Source organism: Urocampus carinirostris, chromosome 12, assembly GCF_059441175.1.
Source record: "Urocampus carinirostris isolate Australia breed hairy pipefish chromosome 12, RoL_Ucar_1.0, whole genome shotgun sequence".
Taxonomy (NCBI): Eukaryota; Metazoa; Chordata; class Actinopteri; order Syngnathiformes; family Syngnathidae; genus Urocampus; species Urocampus carinirostris.
In genome coordinates, this window is record NC_142360.1 from 27,443,481 (window position 1) to 27,466,919 (window position 23,439).

At 38.9% G+C, this 23,439-nt stretch overlaps 1 protein-coding gene across 1 annotated transcript in view; it reads right to left on the minus strand.

The window, feature by feature from the left end:
- The window catches only part of LOC148355387 (3',5'-cyclic-AMP phosphodiesterase 4C-like), a 135,270-nt gene that overhangs the window by 99,779 nt on the left and 12,052 nt on the right, over nt 1–23,439 (minus strand). The window contains exon 3 of the mRNA XM_088349031.1: nt 7,681–7,883. Within this exon, the coding sequence (XP_088205157.1) occupies nt 7,681–7,883 (203 nt within the window). The remainder of the gene's footprint in view (nt 1–7,680; nt 7,884–23,439) is intronic.

Below are 23,439 nucleotides of genomic sequence, written 5' to 3' on the forward strand. Positions count from 1 at the left end.
GAAAACTATAAAGATGAGGTAACTTACCATTAAGACCCTGGCCATATTTAACTTATTTGTTTGTGAAAATCCAACCGTGTAAAAATATTTAGGCGTACTCTAAAACACACGATAATGCCCACAGATAAAAAGGAAGCCAGCCTCTAACATTTCTGCTTTGTTGGACGTTGCTTTTTGCAATCCATTTGTTTTGCCACATTATTTCTGTTTACAAATGAACAGACCTGTAAAATGATTCCCAATATGGCAGTTAGCCTTCCACTTTCAATTGACACCTTTTCCATGATGAGGGTCTGTTCATACTAGTTTTATCCTTGCACACAAAGTTACATTAAACTTGTGTCTTCCTCAACACATATATTCCACCTGTCTCACTCTTATCTTGACTGCTTAGGCGCCACATCATGAAATATTGGGAAAAAACTCGCCGCTTACAGTACGGATTTTACAGTATAAATAAATCAACATCGTTGTTTTAGATAAAAACATCTACAACAGGGAAAAAATTGCTTCGTAAAATATATCCTGCATCCTCGGGAAACCATGTTTGTACAAAAACATTGATTAGACTGCCAGAAGAAAGCTGGGAACATTTCCAGAACTCTCACACCTCAAGTGAGAGGAAGCAATGGATAAAATCCAGCTCGGAAATCATTTTCTGTTTTATTTACCAGCAATATTTTGGTCATCATTCAAAGAGCTTATTCCATTGGCCCCGTTACCTTCACGTCACATTTTGGACAAACAACATTACACATAAGATATTTTGTCAAATGTACTAGATCTTTTTATTATTCAGCCCAAACTGCACTCTCATCTAGTTATGACAAGCCCATTCCTAATGTGTGTTATTTCCCATTTTTGCCTTTTAGCTGTGTAAACAAAAAGAAGCTTTTAAAAGTGTTAGTGCAGGGGTCGGGCATCTAAGGCTCACGAGCCAGAAATGTCCCTTTTCATAGGTACATATGGCTTGGACATAAAATCTACAGCATTCTTATTCTGTTAAGCAGGGTTGGGCGGGGCTATGCAACACAGCACGCTCCCCTCTCTTTTCGTTTGCGTTTTTTTTTTTGGTGACACATTTACAAAAGAACTCTGCTTGCACCTTGTTTTTAGACCATTATTTACGAAAAAATGAAGGTCAAAATGAGCCTTAATGATCTTATGTAACTGTGGGAGGGAGACAAGTTTTGAGTGGTATATTTGTTGATTAGGGACACAGGCTATATGTATTTTCCAGGTTTGTGTTTTGTTTCTCGTTTGGGCATTTCATTGTTTGCGTTTTGATTGTTTTTTTGGTACTTTAGTTTTCTTATATAGTCCTTGTTTTGAGCACCCCTGTATTTTTCAGTTCCTGCCTTCCCCACATGGGTCTGTCATCCTCCAAAACCTTAACAAAAAGGCTGTTATCTTAGCGGAAAAACGTTACGTTCATATTTGTACCGAGTTACTTTTACAGTTAAACATAATGAAAAAGATTTACTTTATATTGCTGCAAAAAAATGGCAATTTTGGGCAGATTAACTCCATTCAATCAAAAACGTATTTCTTTTAATCTTTAAGACCAACTCAAAATAATAAACGCATAGGCAAATACACTTTACAAAATGGCCAAAACCTTTTTAACACACACACACACACACACACACACACACACACACACACACACACACACACACACACACACACACACACACACACACACACAGATTCCTCAGCCATGTCTTTGAGAGACTTGAGCATTTGCGATACTACTATTTTACTTGTCCCCAAAAAGTAAACTGGAAACCTTACTAATAATAGTGTAAACAAAAACGCCTGAACATTGTTAACTGTGATGTCATAACAACTACAAATTTTTTTACGACAGGAATTTATCCTGTGAACGTGTTCAATTTTGTTTGCTGCTGAGGGGAATCGTTTACATGCATTTGCTATGGTTTTATTAAGTATTTAAAACTCTTAAATCATTATGTTAGTCATTCCTCTTCATCTAAGAGTTTTAGACAATAACACAACATTCCTCTACTTTATTGTACTTTCTACAAGGATGCCAAAACTGTGCCCAACAAAAAGAGAAATGCACACAGTCCTGCAATGCCTGCAACACAATGCTTTGGTTTAAACACTTCACACTAATTGCAGCATAAGCACTAGAGTTGTAACATAAAACTTATATACAGTAGTTAATCTAGCTTTCCTTAAACCAGTAAAATCCTCTTAAAACACGTTTAACTACCGAGTACAGTCAATTATATTTAAGGCAGATGAATCAATTATGGAATCAGAGGCCAGTTTCCGATACACCAAAACATAAGAACGACCAAGACGGAAAGAACAATATACCCACTGGCCAATAGCAGACCCAAATCACATACTAGAGTTGCCTGTGTTATTTTAGGTAGTTTGATGTGCACATTACAATGTGGTGCTCCTGCATCAGACATTGGAGGAATAGTGCTCCACCTGTCTCAAAAAACACAATGGTTCTTTGAGGCAATCCTCTGATTACTTGCCCTGCTGGTAGCATTCAGGCCACCATGTTGTGTGGGCACACAGGGAAACTATTGAGTGAGCCCTTGAACACTACCTAGAAACAGGCAAGAGCAGAGAATATCTGAGGTTATTTTTTTTTAATCTTTATTTTGGGAAGCAGAATTATTGTGCTTGTTTTATCGTGTGCTTGTATGAAGGTGCAGTTAGTATATAAATGATAAATAGTTTCAAAGAACATTCATGATCGAAAAACGTTGAAATCCTTCTCAATACTAAATGAAGAATTTCGGTATTCTTCCGAGAAGCAGACATGTCTTTGGACTTATGAAAGCAACGATGACCATTTTCGGAGTTGTTTACATATAGTTGCAAGCTTGCAGTTCTACTTTCATATTTGTGACTTGTAAGGCAGTGGTAGGTAACCACCAGGCTGGTACCGAGCTGTGGGTCATTTTGTATTGGGCCTCACTTAAAGAAATAAAAGTGTTATTTTATATTTTTGGGGTGAGGGGAACATTGCCTTATTTTTTTGCTTATACTGTTTGTAACGCGCATTATTGTCACCCATAAAATAATTCAAAGTTTGAGTGAATGTTATACACAAGATTTTACAGTATTATATTAACATATTTGAGCAATGATTGATCAGTCGGAAAATAATCACATCTGCACAACATCAATGGGAATTTAATCCTGATCACAGAGGGGTTTTGGGGTTTTTAAGGGTTATTGTTCTATCTTCGTTATTCACTATCCATTATCGGTCAGTTCATAATACGCTACAAAGCCAAGGAGCCGGGACTCTTACTCTCAGCCAAAAGGCCAAGCTAAGGTCCTAGCCCTAATGCCTTGCTGCGATCATTGCGAAAGCACCGTTCCCGGAGGTACTGCAATACCGGGCCGATGCGTGGAGTGGACAGAGCAAGCTCTAGCCGGCGTAGCACACTATTCTAGAAGGGGTTTTGGGGTTTTTAAGGGTTATTGATCTATCTTCGTTATTCATTATCCATTATCCGTTATCGGTCAGTTCATAATACGCTACAAAGCCTAGGAGCCGGGACACTTACTCTCAGGGCCAATTTTTTTCTATACCATTAAGGATGTAGATGACACAGTACAAAGGTATTAGGTTATATGGCATCATCACACTATTTTAAGTAATGGTACCACATTATTGAATACATTATGTGAAGCTATGTTTATATATGTTTTTTTTGACAATGTTAGCTATAAACATATATTTTTTTTAAATGAACAATGTTCTTAATGGCAAAGTCAGATTCATCATCAGTTAAACCTAAGAGTTGTTTCCCTCATTGTGCTTTTTTTGTGTTTATTCATATTTATCAGGACGACTTCCTGTTTTCTCCATTGTCTAACCTTTGTCTCTGGTACCATGAGTGAAAAAAGTGTGACGAATCGAATGGATTTATGTATGCCATTTACATCCCTAGTGGTCTAATGATAACACAGTGGATTTAAGCTTATTATTATTATTATTGTTGTCATCATTATTGTTAACATCATCAATATTATTAATGGGCCGGTCTGCGAGAATACTGACAGACATTAAACCAGTCTGTGATCCAAAAAAGGTTGGGGACCACTGATGTAAAGGAAAATATATCTTTGAAAAATGAACGGGTGAGCATAAAGGAAGCTTTTGCTACCGTGACCCACTTATTCAACACAAATAAATGATAAAGGGACTGTCTAATGGCATTAAAATGATCAAGAAATAAAGACAACATGACTTAATCTGAAAGAATGCGTGTTTAATTATTAGGGTTGCAATTTCCAGCAGTACAAAAGTGCACTGAATCTTACCAAGAGCATTTAATTGTATTCCATAACTAATTGTGGCAACCTCAGTATGGTACAAGGCATTTTTACACTGTAAAACATACAAAAGCCCTATCTTGAAGTAACGCAAGTCCCTATAAGTAAGAATTTTAAACATCTCAAAGATTAGGTTTCTTTGGCCGTGCCAGTTCCTGTTTGTATTTAAGTTCTCAATTTGGTGTCGAATTTGCAGGGGGAAAAAGAAGCCATTACCGTTTCAGCGAGGAAGGCCAGGATAATCTGGGTTTCTTCAGTACGGGTCGGAGCTTCTCCAAGGTCCTGTTACGGCAAAGGTAGCGCTCTGTGTCTGAGTTGAAGCGCTGTTTGATCCGGATGTTTGTCCTGGGCTGCCTCCACAAATGCTTGGGTGGTTTGGCAAGCCCAGCTCCCTCTCTGCTCAGCGCTGCACACTCCATGCTGGATTGTAATTCTGTCGCTAATTTGCTCCTCTCCCTTGACAAGTGAAGTTCTTGATTCAACAGGAGTAGTGCGAAGGAGGCTGATTCGAAAATGGATGTTGAAAGAGCTACGCGCGTGATATGGCGCGCTGCTTTCCATGCGCCACACTGATGAGGAGGCTGAGTGTGTAGCGCTCTGCTTTCTGTCTCCTCCTCTCCGTTGCTTGTGCGCTCAGCTTCTTCCTGCCTCACTTGGCCTTTATGCCACTCTCTGCCTCTCCTGGGTCCGAGCTGTTTACCATCTGTCCATCTACTGTGTCAATCTTAAAGCTAAGCGTTCAATGCTTATATAGGAGTAGTGTACTTAGATAGATATTCGATTTTTACTAGCAGGTTTACTGTTTCTAATAGTAGAACAATAGAAAGGTGCCCTTAAAAAGGTGAAAGTATTATATATTCTCTATTAAGTATGTGTTAACAATGCCCAAATGAGTTTAAAGAGCCCTTAATAATTTTTTCCACCGCACCTATCTGCTTATCTCTTACTTTTAGCAAAGCTGCTTTGGCCACGGAACATAATAGGTAGGAGGAAAGGAGGGTTGTTTGTGAAGTGACTTTATAGATAGATAGATAGATAGATATGCTCATCACCGCAGTTTTTTGTTAGTGTAGCATGAAAATGATGAAAGTAAGAGAAGGCTTGTTTCAAGTAAAGTCCAAACGCCAACCAAACCCCAAAAAGGATGAAAAAATGAGATTTTATTCTAGTACTTTTAAGAAATGCTCATGATTGCACGTGCAACATCAGGAGCTTGACAGAGGTTGATATGCCACAAGCCAGAAAATGGCGTCAGCAAGTAAGAGCCTTCCAAATTCCGTACAGTACCTTTAACTGAACGTGAAGCTGACACTCTCCCCTAACAGCAATAGTTTTAAAAATACATTTTCGGAGCTTATTTTGATTTTGTTGTCAAAATAACTTAGTGATTTAACCTGTTTTTGGGCTTAAAGAAGGTCAGGAAATGTTTGATGAAAAAAAATGGGTGTTTAGTTAGCCCACATGTATATATGTGAGTTGGCCCACACATTTTTAAATACATTCACATTTTTAAATAAATTCAATTTCATTTCTTTAAGTTCAATACAATGGTAAAAAAAAATAAATAATTGCTTTTATATTTTTATATTTAGGTAGGCTGCTAATGCAAACACCATCGATAATCTCACAGTTCTTTGCAATATTTAACACAGTATAAATGTTCCATGCCACTTTTGTCAGATTGAGACTGGCCACCAATACGACAAGAATAACCAACACCAATAGTGCTTTTGATATATAAAATGTCCCTCCAAATATTCACTGTATCCATGCTGACAACTGCCAAATATTAAATAGAAAGAGCCATATAGGGTCATGTGGTACCGGTCCGCACAAAAATAAAGATAAGTTCCATTATTTTTTGCCTATTACTGTTTTACTGACACTGCTACGTTTTGACTGTACATAAACCGGGGGTCTGAAGCGGTGCATTTGAATTAAAATCAATGTGGTACGCATGAGCGGGCACAGTTGCCTATTGGGTGGTGCAACTGTCACATTGGAAGCGAGGATCCCCGCCCGCAGAAGATGCATCAAGGGATGAATCAAAAGAAATGTATGCACTTACGGACAATCAACACGGAGAATGGCCAACTGCAGCCCACTACATCATGTTACAAAGATAGTAAACAAACTTTCTGCCATGTAAAAACCTTTGACAATAATGCGTTTGAAGATGCATGGATCTCTATCGGAAAAACACGACACAGAGACCACATAAAACCAACACACATTTCACTGGGGTTGGATCTTTTGGTGAGTTTTTATTTTTAATTACTTGGCACATGGGTTGATGGGACATTTTACGTAATGTTATCATAGCAACCAGTGTGTTGATACTAGCACATCACTTCACAGTTCAGAAGTCCCTGGATCTATCTCAGCTACTGGCCGCCCTTTGTGTAGTTTGCATGTTGTCTGTGAGCCACAAGGCACTCCAGTTTTAATGTTTATTGTACAATGTATCTAGTGCCACATAGATTTTATGAGCATACTCCTGACATAAATTAAAAAAAAACGCTTATGAACATGTTAAGGACAGCAATATAAGTATTACTCTGTAATCCAAACAAAAACTCGAATCTAATATATTTTTAACCCAGTCGCAGTAGTGAAGAAAAAAAACTACGGACATAAGTCCTTAGCCCTACGAGTCTGTGGGACTTAACTCTAAAAAAAAAAAAGTTATTCAAGAGAAAGCAATTGATACGTTAAGTTAACTTAGGACGTGATATAACAAATTTCAGGAATTGTCATGATGACTTGGAACGTGCTAAGATTAACACCTGTAACTTGACCCAATGACTGTTGACCAGCTTTGAGCAATTAAGTACAGGTTATTGAATGTAATTTTCATTGCACTATTGCTACAATGCACTATTCTTCATTGCATTATCATTATAAATTAGGCCAGTCGTTTAAGTACTATGTTGTAGTTATTATTTCTGTGGGCCTATTCATCCTGATAGTTTTTATTTTATCTCGTTGTCTTCAAAGTTTCTATATTACATCTATTACTGTAGACTGCCATGTCTAATTTAGTTGCACACTGTGTTTCACAACGTTGATATCAGTGACAATGAAGAAAATTCTAATTCTACCGGTTAAACATATTAAATTGTTGGATACGTCATCATCACTAGTTAGTTACAATGACCTGATTTTGGTTGACAATGGATAACCCGCTCAGCACAAGGATATTCACGCTGCAGTTAAAATAAAGAAGTATCATACCGCTAAACCAATGCATCCATTTGAGCAAGGGGATAAAAGCATAAATAAAATTACTCTGTGAGAATAAAAATGTGACAGCTATAAAATGTGAAAAAAAAAAAAGGAACTTACCGGTGTTCATCATGACTGGCCAATGCTCGAAAGTAGAGTGCCTCTAGACGGTGCAACGGTAAACCGTGTGCAGCAGAAACTCGGCGGGTGTCAGAATGGTGATCCTGACATGAGTGTCTCCTTCGGAGTGGCGGGAGCAGTAACGGACCTGAGTAGCGTCGCCTGACAACCTGGTGCACCACGGGAAGTGATTCCTTACAATCCTGTTGGGATAACAACAATGGAGAGAATGATTAAGTGTTAATTGTTAAAGGTATTCCCAAAGACTGTTTTTTTTTTTTCATTTTGGCAAAGAAGGTGTAGGATTCCTCCCCAATATTATGCAAATACAGGTAATGTTGCAAAATATTCCAAGCGCAGAGACACTCGAGAAATTCAATGTTGACCAAACTGGCGTGTTTCATCTAAAGTTCTGACGCCTTTGAAGAAACATAACACTTTAAAAATGGCGAATCCCGTTAAGATTAAGCATCAAGTTAACACAACATGTGAGGCACCTCCAAACAATCAGTGACTGTGTTAAACAGCAATTGCATACCGTTTGGAGAAATTGGAACTTCACTCAACCTGTTGTTAGGGCCCTTGTGAGTGTTTTGTCAGACTTGAGTGCTTCCAAAAGATGCATAGGGTAAGTTTACCTGCCGCTGCTACAGCATGCGTTCCTTGTTTGCTTTCTCCTCCTTTTAGGTAGGCGACTGTGGCTTTTCATTTGTGTTTTTCGCTGTGTGTCGTGGTTGGTATGATATTGTCCGGCTAGCTACCCGTTAGCATCAGGACTGCCGACGGCTTGATGGTTTGTTTGATCTTGGCACACACTGTGTTGTTTGGCCGGCTTGCTGGGCGTTAGCGCAGATTTTTCTGCGTCCCTTGCTTTATTCTTGGGTAGCTTTGCGTTTATTGCTGAAATTCTTTTCCGTTGTTGGTTCCTGGTTGGCCTGGCTGCCAACTACGCGTTTTTCCACCAAGGCTGTGGTTGCCTTTTGTTGAACGGTCCTGGTTATCCCCCGTTGAGTGTCTGTGTGTTAGTTTTGCCAGTTACTCCCTTTTTGGCTGCTTTTTGTTTGTTGTACTGCATCCACCTGCGACACAACTCCTAGGCATTCTTCGCAAAAACAACCAAAACTTGGCTTAAACACTCGTAACCTCTTCAAATAATGAACACGTAAACCAATATGGTGACTGGCTTGCAAGCATGGGAGTGTTCCTCTCAGGGTGTTACAGCTCAGGAAGCCAAGGACGAGATAGGCTTTCTTCAAAATGCATTATCTCAAAAAATTGTTGAAATATACTAGTTTGATCGATTATTGGATGGGCTGATAATCTGCACTGATATTTGGAAATTTAATGGATATTGGCCGATATTTAAGCCTTCAATACAGCCGAGGCTTACGCTCCTTCGCTCTTACTTCTTCCCTCCCCTCTTTCTCCCTCCTTCTACCCACCCTGTGCCTTCTGATTGGATAAGCAATTGGGGCAGAGCCACTGGAACAACAACAACAACGTTAGAGCGGCAGTTTGGGTATTTCCCCGACATGCCTCTACATGCCTGAGTGTGAATGAAGCCCCTGATAATATTTAGATTTTGAAAAGGTCTGTGGTAGAAAAGCATGTGGCCTGCGATTGGCTGGCAACCAGTTGAGGGTGTCCCCTGCCCACTGCCCGATGATTGCTGGGATGGGCTCCAGCACCTCCGCGACCCTACTGAGGATAAGCGGTGCAGCTAATGAGATGAGATGAGATATATATATATATATGAATAATATATATATAAATAGGGCAGCACGGCGGGGCAGTGGTTCGCACGTGTGCGGCACAGTTCTAAGGTCTTGGGAACCTCCTGTGTGGGTTCAAATCCAGCTACCGGACTTCCTGTGCGGAGTTTGTATGTTCTCCCCGTGCTTGCGTGGGTTTCCTCCGGGCACTCCGGTTTCCTCCCACATTCAAAGACATGCATTTCAGGTGGATTGGCTGGTCCAAATTGTCCCTAAGTGTGACTGAGCGAGCGAGTTGTCTGTCCCTGTGTGCCCTGCGATTGGCTGGCAACCAGTTCAGGGTGTCCCCTGCCCACTGCCCGATGATTGCTGGGATGGGCTCAAGCAACCCCGCGACCCTACTGAGGATAAGCGGTGCAGCTAATGAGACGAGATGATATATATATATATATACATACATATACATATACATTTATCTACATATATTTCCATATATATACTGGACTGTCTCAGAAAATTAGAATATTGTGATAAAGTTCTTTATTTTCTGTAATGCAATTAAAAAAACAAAAATGTCATACATTCTGGATTCATTACACATCAACTGAACTATTTCAAGCCTTTTATTATTTGAATATTGCTGATTTTGGCTTACAGCTGAAAAAAACTCAAAAAATCCTATCTCAAAATATTAGAATACTTCCTCAGACTAAGTAAAAAAATAATTTTATAACAGCAAAACTAAATCAAACATTTGAAAATGTCCATTGATGCACTCAGTACTTGGTTGGGAATCCTTTTGCACGGATAACTGCATCAATCCGGCGTGGCATGGAGGCAATCAGCCTGTGGCATTGCTGAGGTGTTATTGATGCCCAGGATGCTTCGATAGCGGCCTTCAGCTCATTTGCATTTGTAGGTCTGGTGTCTTTCATCTTCTTCTTAACTATACCCCACAAATTCTCGATGGGGTTCAGGTCAGGGGAATTAGCAGGCCAATCAAGGACAGTGATGCCATGGTCAGTGCACCAGTTACTGGTGGTTTTGGCACTGTGGGCAGGTGCCAGATCATGCTGGAAAATGAAATACTCATCTCCATAGAGCTTTTCAGCAGATGGAAGCATGTAGTGCTCTAAAATCTCTTGGTACACCGTTGCATTTACTCTGGACTTGATGAAACACAGTGGACCAACACCAGCGGCTGACATGGCTCCCCAAACCATTGCTGACTGTGGGAACTTCACACTGGATTTCAAGCAACTTGGATTTTGCTCCTCTCCAGCCTTTCTCCAGACTCTGGCGCCTTGACTTCCAAATGAAATGCAAAACTTGCTTTCGTCTGAAAAGAGGACTTTGGACCACTCTGCAACTGTCCAGTGCTTCTTCTCCATAGCCCAAGTCAGACGCTTCTTCCGTTGTCTTGAGTTCAGAAGTGGCTTGACCATGGGAATACGGCTATTGTAGCCCATTTCCCGGACACGTCTGTGAACTGTGGCTTTTGATACCTGGACTCCAGCTTCAGCCCACTGTCTTTGAAGCTCCCCCAAATTCTGGAAGCGGCTCTTCTTCACAATTTTGTTAAGGCTGCGGTCATCTCTCTTGGTTGTGCAGCGTTTCCGGCCAGATTTTTCCCTTCCAACAGACTTTTTGTGGATATGCTTTGAAACTGCACTCTGTGAACAGCCTGCTCTTTGAGAAATTTCTTTTTGTGTCTTACCCTCCTGATGGAGGGTATCAATGATGGTCCTCTGGACAGCAGTCAGATCAGCAGTCTTCCCCATACTTGTGATTTAGTTTACTGAACCAAGCTGAGTGTTTTTAAGGCTCAGGAAACCCTCGCAAGGTGTTTCGAGTTAATTAGATGATTCAGGTGATTAGTTAAATAGCCTACTTGTATACTTTTTCATGATATTCTAATATTTTGAGATAGGATTTTTGAGTTTTCTTAAGCTGTAAGCCAAATTCAGCAATATTAAAATAATAAAAGGCTTGAAATAGTTCAGTTGATGTGTAATGAATCCAGAATGTATGACATTTTTGTTTTTTTAATTGCATTACAGAAAATAAAGAACTTTATCACAATATTCTAATTTTCTGAGACAGTCCAGTATATAAGAGAGAGAGAGAGAGAGAGAGAGAGAGAGAGAGAGATTTTATGCGAAATTAATGTTATTATTTCCTTCCAATTTGGATGTTTTCAGCTCAGAGTCAATGGTAGACGAAGCCATCAATTCAATTCGTAACTTTTTCTGACAGATGACATATGACCGACCAGAAAGATTTGGTTTCTCTGTCCAACTCTGAAATTGCACATTTGAGAGATTTTCAGAAAACATACACAAACACGATGTACTAGTACCCAGATGTATGACTCAATTCAAGCCTGGAGTCCTTCCATATCCCAGTGCATCTGGTCTTGTGTGCACGTGGATCAGCCTCTTATCCCCCTCTACGCATCTATATTCCGCATTATGCTAAGTGATGCACACCTCTAAGTCCCTGTTTTGTGCATGTGTTCATAACAATAGGAAGGTGATATCCACATAGTCAACAACCTAGATATAACAGCAGTGAGAATAAATTTGTCTATAATTTGACTCTTCCTCTCTCTAGAATGACCCCCAAAAGAAATTACATTTTTAGTACGTAAACACCATTGTCAGTCATGGGTGAAGATCAATAAAACAGCCGTCACACCAGTTCACAGCAATGAAAAGCAAATGATTTGTCTCCAACAGATAACTTGAGTATAGAATGTACTTACAATAAAAAAACACTTTAGTTGATGATAGTTTGACTCTATTTAATTATTAGATCACTTACTTACAAAGCTTTACTTGTTAATGATCTTATTAGTCATCAGAATATTAACCTGATGAGTCTTTGTAAGACCTGGTTGAAACCAAATTAGTTTTTACAGTTAATTGAACCATCTCCTTCTAAATTCTGAGTTTACGGTTGTGTTGCTCTCATTTCAGAAGGTACGATGAAATTTACTCCCTGTAACTGAATTGCGTTTAAACATTTGGAGCTCTTGTCGTGCGGTCCTCTATGACTGCCGATGTATGTAGTAGGTGTTTATATCCCTATCGGACCATATTCTGCTTGCACCACATAACCGTTTTGATGGTTCTGTTATTGTGGTCATACCATGTTGCCACAAAGGTAAATCGGTGAATTATTAAAATACACAATTAATAAATATTACAAAATGTGTTCACATTTTTAAGACTTTCAAAAATTGGATAAAATACATTTTAATGCCAATTAAGGCATTATTTATAGAATATGAATTCAATGCCTTTTAAGACTTTTTAAGGATCTGCGGGAACCCTGTTAATCACCACAAAAATTCCCCATGCAATTTGCTTACCGCCACATATAAGTTGCTGATTGATACATTTGGTTTAATCAAATAATTGATGAGCTCATTTAGACTGAAACACTTCAGACCTGGTTCTGACTCAAAGGTGTGGAAGCCTGAAATGCTTCGTTGTTACTGTATACGAACACTATCTGTTTTCATTGTTTTGTTAAATTTGATGTGCTGTTTAAATGTTATTGTGTTTAGGAAAGGCACAGTTTTAGCAGATTCAATATTTGCCCAGCTACAACATCTGCAACATTCTCCTTGAATATCAGTCCTATTGATTCTCTTCCAAATTATTTGAATATTACTTTGGTAAATGTCCCTGATTTTGTCGCGCTTCTACAGCATAATTTTCCGGCAAAAAGGCATACGGCCAGGTTTATCAAAGAAACCAGGTCATCCAAACAATGTTCCAGGAATTTTAACACAAATTGCACTCTGGTGTGACAGCACTTACTAATTTCTGTAGTGTTATTGCTGTACATAAAAATGACCTTAAACATGTATTTGTTACGATTGCAGCTCTCACATGACAGCAAAATACCTCAAATGTCAAACCTCATTCAGCTTATGAATTTTTGTTTTTCAATAAGATTTAGTTCATCCGAGAAGTGATTTGGAATCAGCATCGTGCAACTTTGTTGTGCCTCGTAAATTTGACAGTATGGGGAAATGGACGACTGCATGCTTGGCCCGCTTCCTGGCTCACTTGTGAAAAATCTTAGGATCTTGTGTTTTAAATATCATGTCGCTCTCCTTGGGTACTGTATTATTCCGGTAACTTTCAAGTCCGCAATCATTAAATCCACACTGCAGCAACCTAACATTGACCCGGAAACCCTATGAAATTATAGGCCAGAATTATTTCAAAAAGTTGTTGCACATCAGCAGAAAGACTTTATGTCTGAAAATCTTCCTTTTGAATTTGTGCAGTCAGGGTTGTGAGATAATAACTGAGACAGCCCAATTTAAATTAACCAATGGTACACTATTGGCAATGATTTTCGCTAACTCAACAGTATTACTACTACTGAATCTCAGCGCTGCCTTTAACAGTCAACCACATACTACTAGATAATCTAGAAAACGTGATTGGTATCTCAAGAACTGTACTCTCTTGGTTTTAGTGTGACGAGCTGATGCTGGCCGTGAGCAGCTTTAGTAGTAGCGTATAGAAAATTTCGGAACTTTTCTCTCTTATGTCGGGCAAAATTATTGTTTGAAAAATATCTTGCAACTCAAGTTTCTCATGTCTTGAACAGTTTATATGTACAGGTATCAGTATACCTGTAAAAGGGAAAGCTAGATTATGCAGTTTGCAAAGTCTTACAAAAAATAAAAACCCAAGGGCAGATACTAAGGCTGCTTAATTTTGGAAAAAAACTTAATTGCGATTTTTCAAAACAATATTGCAATTTTGATGTGATTTTTGATTTTGAAAGTAAACGTGGATATTCAGTGCTAGTTTTATTCTATGAGTACTTAACCCTGTTGTCCTTGGGTCAAAATGACATGCCGCTGTGTTATTAAAAACCCAGAAAAATCCTCTTCGGTGATAATCAATTTTAGGACCGCAACAAAAAATCAATAAAATTGATTGAAATCGATGATTAAAAGCGTTGGCAACGAGGTAGTTTATCGATTCATTGTGTCGAGCGATCTATGCGTCACTCAGCATGTTGCGGAGCCAATGAAGTCACACGCAGCGGGTGTCAGCGAGGTGGAGTGTGGACTAAGGCGCTACTTTCAAAGGCTAGGGTCAATTCAACTCGTGAAACATGACGGAGACGGAGAAAACAGTTCGACCGAAGTCCGCAAAAGAGTGGGAGCGCTCCACACTGCACAAAATAAAAAAATGTGCGTCACTTACAAGCTTTGCAAAAGTGATATGGCATGGGAGCACAACGATGGTGAGGCAGCAATTAAAACCAAAAGATGCATTCACTGACAAGGATGAAGGGAGCTCAGAAGATGGGTAAGCCACTACATTATTTGTTTGTATATGTTTGTTATTTGCGTTTTTAAGTGTGGAAACGTAACCTTTGTCTCTGGTGGCTAGCTGATGTTAGCGTTTGCTTTTTATCTGATTAGCGTGTGTATATGTGTGTGTGAGATTTTTTTAAAATTTTAGTTAATTCATCTTAAGCATTGTTTAATTGTGCTGTATATAAAAATACTCAACTTTCACACAATGGTGGTAAGATTAAGCATCAAGTTTTAACTTGCTGGCAATGTCTGAGTGATTGCGTGAGGAGAAGCTAGTCTCTGGTCACTCGCTTGATGTGCTAGCGTTTGCTTAGTGATCGTGTGAGTGGGTGAGTGAGATATTTTTTATTTCAGTAAAATGAAAGAATAAAGTTTTGGGCACATCACAAAAAAACAGTACCAACCACTAATCAACAAAAGCAAAAAAACAATTATTTCCACCGAACACACGGGACAAAAAAATCAGCTGAACAATACAATACTATCATAAACATGTGCCCAATGGGAGTTGGCCTAAAAAATATTTAATGCTGCTTTATAAAAAGACTCAAATGCCACACAATGGTGTTAATAAGTTTAAGATTAAACAGTTTTACTTTTTTGGCAAAGTCTGAGTAATTATTGTATCCGTGTAAATTGTGCCATAATAATACACATACGATATGGTCTTATCTTAATAGAAAACAGAAACTATGACATGCTTCATTATGAAAAAGAGACATGATGCACGCCACAGCGAGCAGCTGTCATCACTGAGAGTATCCCCAACATGATCATCATTGACTTGCTCACAATTTTGCATTGCAATGCGAAGTTCCCAAGAAGTAAGAGTGAGTAAGTGAGCAAAGGTGATAGTTGTTACTTTTTGCTTGTTAATCTTGAAAATCATGTTACTGGGTTATCACATTTGCATTTATTTCTAGTTCCAAAAGATCATATCCCTTAACAACAAAAATGCCTTTTTTCGCACTCTATAAAAAAGTCCATTTGTAGGTGTATAGCATACATTCCTATGTTTATTGTTTATTATTTTACAAACACTGATTTGTTTTATTGTTTAATATCGTAGAACATTCTGTATTGTGCACTATTCTCTTATTTGTCCGCAAAATGTCAATATTTGAATAAAGAAAAGGAAATTATTAATGTGTTTTTTTATTCAATAAATCGATTCATCGAAAAAAATAATCGTCAGATTTACAATGTTAATCTGTAGTTGCAGACTTATTTAATTATCTTTAAATGTTCCAACAGTAGAAAAATTAAATGTTGCTTTTATTTGCATTTACATGTAAGCTGCATGAAAAACTAGAAAAACAGTCCTAAGAGAAAACGAGGTTTAATCATATTGACATGCTTTATTATGAAAACAGCTCCCTCTTCTGGGAAAGTTTGTTAGGGTTGCTGTCTGCTCTCACAAGGCTCAAACTGCAGTGTCTTGAGATGACACAATCACACTACACGACATCGCAATATTGATTAGATTTCGGTTAATCGTGCACAGATACATACTGTTCTGCTCATGTACAGGAATCAAAATCAACACAATGCAAGAATAAAAAAAACTGTAGGCAACATCTTACCATATTGAACTATTTTACAATGTTACACCACTTTAAATGTGTGGTGAAAAAAACAGCACAAATTTAATCTAAGAACAAGAGGTCGCAGGTTCGATTCCCGGCTTCTCCGTGTTATATGTCGAAGTGTCCTTGGGCAAGACACTGAATGCCTAATGCCCCCAATAAGCAGATAGGCGCCTTGCATGGCTGACTCCCTATTAGTGTGTGAGTGTGTGTGTGAGTGAATGGGAAAGTGTGAAGCACATTGTAAAGCGCTTTGGGAGGTCTTCATTGTCTTGAAAAGCGCTTTATAAATGCAGACCATTTACCATTTACCATAACTCAGGTGCTTGTTCAGGGGTTAAATATTAAAATAAGTTAAAAATTATCACAGGGACTTATATAATGTTGGGGGGATTCCTCTGTAATTCTTTTAATTTTAAATGTCAATTTAAAAGTATCGAATCAGTATTGGTTCCAAATAAATTGACTTGAACCAGAGGCCAAAACATCTTGATCAGGAGCAAAAGTCCTACCTGACGGTAACACGACATGAATCACAAACAGCAGTTGTATTGTAGAGGATGCCCAATTCACACCATCTATTGAACAACCGCACCCTCATCTCTTCTGTGTTGTTAGTTGAGATGAATGGAAGCTTGAAGAGAATCCCATTGTCTTCTTGACAAATGAGAACAAGGCAAATCTATTCCGTTTGAGTGAACGGTACACCAAGTACCCCATTTTCTGTGTCAAGATGATACAGAAGCAGCCAAACAAACAATCAATATCCTCTTAAGTGAAGCTGTTCTGCAAGTTTTCCTGTCAGCATCAGTTTTAGTGGAGAAATACACCATAATTTCACTAGCACGAGGTGCAGGGCACAAAAGCAGCTGTTTCAATTATGTGTGCCGTTGTATTCGTCACACACATAATAAGATGCACCAGATGATAAGGCCTGGGGGCTTTATATAAAATCCAAGCACTAATAGTTCACCTTTAGCGCTTCACTCTATAACCTTATCATCCGTTAACCCTACACGCACATACAAGCAGTTAAAAATACAGTTTGGCTGTGCATTATTAGGTATTGATGACAAAGTAGTAACATTTTTTAATCAATAGACGTGGGCACATAAACAACCGCAAATATAGGGTTTGATCATAACATTTTTACCTGTAATTGTCAATTGAAATATCATGGTCCTCATCTTCAGTTTCTGAATTGAATTACTGCGCTAATTGTACACTCCTCAAAAAGCATCCCAGGTTCACTTTCTTAACTGTGAAAGTCGCTTGACTTGGTAATGGAGCTGGCTTTGGCTAAAGCTCGAATAAATGTATAAGTAGACATGGAAGTCCAGTAATCTACGATCCACACCCAAACTGTGGGGTGACTCGCTTAGCGCTGCCTTTCAATCTTAGTGAAATTTTGTTCTCAATTGATCATCCATCGCTCCCATGCTGTTCATAGCCTACCTTTGAGCAGCCGGTCCACACCGATGTCTAACATTTGGAGTTCCAATGTCCGACCACCCGAAATGACAGCAAGCTCCGAGTTAATTTGCTTCACTTTTCTTTTCACATTGGACGTGAAGCCCCACATAGATAAGGCTCAGTGACATTGTCAAACTGCAATGTCCCCTGGACACCAGAAGCCATTTTAAGAGACGCTTCAAGTCGTTTTGATCACATGTTTGAGATTGAGTGATTATCGGAGAAGGCGACATTGGTTACTTTTTGTCATATTGCAATGTTTCATGTTTCAAACGTAAAGGTAAGAAACTGAAAGTACTTTCTAAGAATCAACCAAATGTGAGACAGGAACGTGAAGTGGAACCAAATGATTTCAACGTTTTATATGTACAACGAGAAAAAAAAAAGAAAAATAGGTGTTGAAAAAGTATTGGCCCCTTGTTCTCTCAGCTCAGCCAACTACCTCAAGACGTTCCCTGGTGACTTCTTAATGATCCAATGTCAACTTAGATGACTAACAATTACAAAGAAAGTGTGCCTGTTTTTCATTAAGTCACAGTTTAAATGAACCTGCTCTGTGATGGGCTATTTGTTCTATGAAAGTAGACACTGGAGAAAAGACATTACGAAGATTAGAGAATACTAGGCAGGTCCGGGATAAAGTTGTGGAAGACAGGGTTCCTATAGCTTAAGGCAAGTTAAATTCAAGACTTTTTCAGACTTTGTTTCGTCCCTTTTGAAATCAAATTGAAGACAAAGTCGACAAAAAAAAAGAATTCAAAAAACAAAACAAAAAAACACAATAAGGCGCTCTAGTCAGAAGAGACAAAGATTGAACTTTTTGGGCTGAATGCAAAGTATTACGTTTGGTGCAAGAGTAACACTGCACATCTCCCTGAAAACACCATCCCCATTGTCAAACATGCTGATGGCAGCATCATTCTCTGGGGTTTCTTTTCTTCACATTGTTAGAAATTATGGAAAGATGGATCGAGCCAAATACAATGCGATTCTGGCACAAGATCTGTTGGGTGTCTGAAAGAGACCTAGGAATAGGGCAGGACAGTAGAATGACCCTAAACGTCAGGCAAAATCTACAATGGAATAGCTTAAAACTAACAATATAAATGTGCTTGAATGCCCAAGCCAAGGTCCAGACCTCACAAGAAATTGGACTTTATCAAAAAAGAATGAAATTGAGCATTAATCTCTGCAGCAAGAACCTAGCAATAGTGTACTCTACTTTACATCCACAGCAAACAGAATACAACAGGGCGCGCCACATATTTTGAAGATGATTGAATACGTAAATGTGCGCCTTATGGTCGTGAAAACTCATATTAATTTTGTTTTAATTGTTATTTGGCAATGGCTTGAATGTTGGGCACATTTAGGTTTACATTGGCCTTCATTTAGTTAGTAGTATGGCACATAGTCTTCTTGCCATGCAACAACAGGAAGAAAGCAGTGATCCTGTTGTCACCCGAACTGTGTTGCTTCACGCGGCGAACTAGATGAGTAAATGAGATGGCAGCAGGAAGACCAGTGTGCAATTGGATAGGACTTTAAGATACGAAGCAGGCCTCTGCCTCAGAAAAACCAATGGGACCACTGGGGCTCCTTTTGGCCACAATTCTGTATTAATCAAGAGGCTGCTGTTGTGTTTGTGCAGTGACTCACTGCTCCTGCAGAAGTGATTTCATCTATAAAATGCAACAACTTCAAGCTCATTTAAATCAATGCCCCATTAGATCAAAAATGTCTATGAGGAGCAACCAATAAGAACGGTTGTAGAAGAGATGCCTTTCACAAGTGTCAAATCCTCCCATGGGTGCATTTGCCTCTCAATTGAAATTGTTACCTCACCTTAATCCAGTGCTTCTCATTTATTTTCTGTCACGCAGAAATAGTCTCGTATCTTGCTTCAGGAGAGAACGTGATTCAACCCTTTCTGCGCAATGTAGAGGCAAAATGTAAACAAATCAGTTTCTGGGTAGGTAAAAAGAAAAAGGTTTCCCCAAAAGTCAAACGCGCCGTTCCCCTTCCCCACACCATGTGCAGCACAGTTCTGAGGTCATGAGATCGAACCTTCCTGTGTGGAGTTTGCATGTTCTCCTCGTGCTTGAGTGGGTTTCCTCCGGGCACTTCGGTATCCTCCCACATTCCAAAAAAATGCATGTCAGGTTTATTGGCTGTTTCAAATTGTCCCTAGGTGTGAATGAACGAGTGAGTTGTCTATCTCTGTCTGCCCTGCAACTGGCTGGCAACCAGTTCAGGGTGTCCCCTGCCCACTGCCCGAAGATAGCTGGGATGGGCTCCAGCACCCCCGCGACCCTACTGAGGATTAGCGGTGCAGATAATGAATGAATGAATGAATGTTTGTATATATATATATATATATATATGACACCAATAATTTTTAGATTTATACCAAGAATTTATGAACTAAGGCTTTATGTATGCTGACCACATCATTTTGTTTGCCCTGCGAGACAATGCTTACGGAAGTTTGAGAGAAAATTTTGTGCCACTCCAAAAGGTGTATTGGCTGAATACTGTATTTTCACGAACATAGGGCACACCATGTTGAAAGGCGCAGTCTCTAAAGCCGGTTTTATTTCTGTATTAAACACATACACATAGATATAGGTGCCTTCTGCTGCGGCCGCCTTACAACAACATAGCAAACAAGTGTGTGTATTTGAAAAAAAAAAAAACGCAGGATCAAAACTGAGTTTGATTGCGGTTTATTTCAGTATTGAGTAAAAAGTAAAACACACGGATAAAAACTTGTCAGGGTTTGTTTTTCAGTTTCCTTCACTCGTGAACCACTGATTCATTATTCTTAAATTCCCATGCAGCTGCTCGGTTTTCATATTCTTATGCTCAGCATAGAAATCCACACACCAACGGTGGACAAAAACACGAAATTAAAGTATTCAATGGAGGGAAAGTGAGATGTTGGATTTAATCTTTGGAGGACAACTCTGTTCAACCTCCGGTAGCACATTAACTTTTTAGTTACTTTACAGCATTAGCATCCGTGAGTACTTTCGCAAACTATTACATGTGACGTCACGTGTCCTCTTACTCGCATGCGGGGCACTTGTGCCGTTCAAACAGGAGATTCTTAAAAGTCGCGGGAGATCGCATATAAGTCGCATTTAGTTGGAAATGTGAACGATCTCACAAAAGCATCACCAAAAAATCAGAATTGAGCATTCAGGTCTGCAGTGTGAACCTAGCCTCTTTACACCCACACTTCACCCATGCAGTCTAACGGTGTCCTCAGCTACGTCCGCCACTTTACATAGCACACAAGACACACCGCACAATAGGGCGTGCCGCATAATTTGGAGAAAATCTGAGACTTTTATGTGTGCCTTATGGTCGTAAAAATACAGAATCATTCATTAATAATAGAATATTGAGGAAACCCATCCAAGTGTCATTTTATCCAAAAAAAAGTCACAGATGCACTGTTTAAGGCAATACAAAAAAATAGAAAATTAAAAAACTAGTGACTGGATTTTTTTTACTGAGAATTAAAGAAGCTTTAAGTATAATTCAGGTATAAAATCTACCAACTTAGTTCCCATATTCAAACATTTTCATAAGAGGCAAAATCATTTAAATTTGGGTATTTCTGTCACTTTCCAGTCTGCATGAGTTTCTAGCGAACGAGTGGAAATAAATCAATTGTTGTTTTGCTTTTCTTTTTTGCTTTTTTTACAAATGCAGAGTTGATAAATACTACAAGAGACTAAATCTTGGTGAAGGAAAAAAATATTGAGTAAAAAAAAAAAAAGGGACTAGTCTGGGCCCGATGACAATGGTTCTCCTACCATGTGTCCCCTGAGCTAAAATGAGTTTGAAAACCCTGATCTGCAAAATTTGCCATTGTAACCAAAATGCAAGTCAAAATATAAACATAACTTAAGATTTTAGAAAAATATTTATTAAGATTAAACAATCACTTGCCGTAATAGTTGTTTTAATCATTCTAATGGGATTTCCACAACATTCATTTTACCACAGAAGTCACTTGCCGCTTGATGCAAAATGAGCAGTAAACGTACACTCACCGGCCACTTTATTAGGTACACCAACTACTCGTTAACTCGTTAAACAGTCAATCACATGGCGGCAACTCAGTGCATTTAGGCATGTAGACACGGTCAAGACCATCTCCTGCAGTTCAAACCAAGCATTAGCATAGGGAAGAATGGTGATTTGAGTGACTATGAACGTGACATGGTTGTTGGGGCCAGAAAGGCTGGTCTGAGTATCTCAGTAACTGCTGATCTACTGGGATTGTCACGCATAACCATCTCTAGGGTTTACAGAGAATGGTCTGAAAAATAAAACGTATCCAGTGAGCGGCGGTTCTGTGGGTGGAATTGCCTTTATGATGCTAGAGGTCAGAGGAGAATGGGCGGACTGGTTCTGGCTGATAGAAAGGCAGCGGTGACTGAAATAACCACCCGTTACAACCAAGGAAAGCAGAAGAGAATCTCGGAACGCACAGTACGTCAAACCTTGAGGCAGATCATCATCCTGTTTAATATCGGTCTCCAGTTTCGTTCCCGTCTATTTTGCCCTGTTTAATTTTGATATCCTGTTTCAATATCAATCCTTTCTGTCCCGTCCTGTCCGGTATCGACCCCATCTGTCCAATATCTGATCGGACATTTAGTATCGATCTCGTCGGTCTCTGGCCTCCTGTCTTTCCATGCCAGACCGTTGCCTAACGTGCATGACTCCCCATTTCCCGTAAAATGAAAGCTTGTGTGAGAAACACATTTGGGTCCTGATCCTGTTCTTGTTCTTGACACTTAGTACATAAAAATCTCTGGTATTTAAAAAATTAAACTAGATATGAAGAGAATATTTTACTTTAATATCGCATTTTTTTAAAGAAAATTTACTATTATATGCTGTTATATAATTTCAGGTTCCGAATTGTAAAATGGCCAAAACAGTCACAAGTAACAATACTTTAAAAATGCTTGTACTAGTACGTTCCCATCCCTATTCAAAAATGAAGATGTCATAATCTCTCAGTCTCCCCCAAAAAATACAATGAGTTAGAACCAAAAGTTCCACCGTACACCTTTTCATTAGCAAAGATAAAATGGATGCAAGAGATACTGCTGCTGCTGCTGAATTTAAATTAGTTGTAATCAGATGTTTTGATCAATACAACTAAAGCCTGAAGGTAAAAAGTCAGGGGGCTTTATCTCTCCTCCAAAATAATCACGCTGACTCTCTTATTTATAATTCAAGCAGTTGTTTGAATGCACCACATACTCGAATGGAGTCATTAGTGTCCCTTGAGAAGATTTTATAATTTGGCCCTTGACACTAAGCACTAATCAGCATAATTTACTGTCAGAAATTACCTTTTCTATGCTAGCCTTTTAAGCGCTTATTCAGTAAACAAATGAATCCGCCATTGGCTGTTTCCTGAACACATTTAACATTTCTAGTCGATCTGTCGCCTGTAAAAAGAAAAAAACTTTGACATACTACTGTCTTTAAAATCACATTATAAAAATCCAACAGATAAAGTTGTGGAAATGTTGATTGATAATCCACCCAAAACATTGGAGATCCTATTAAGTTTACAACTTATTCCTTGAGGTATCATTTG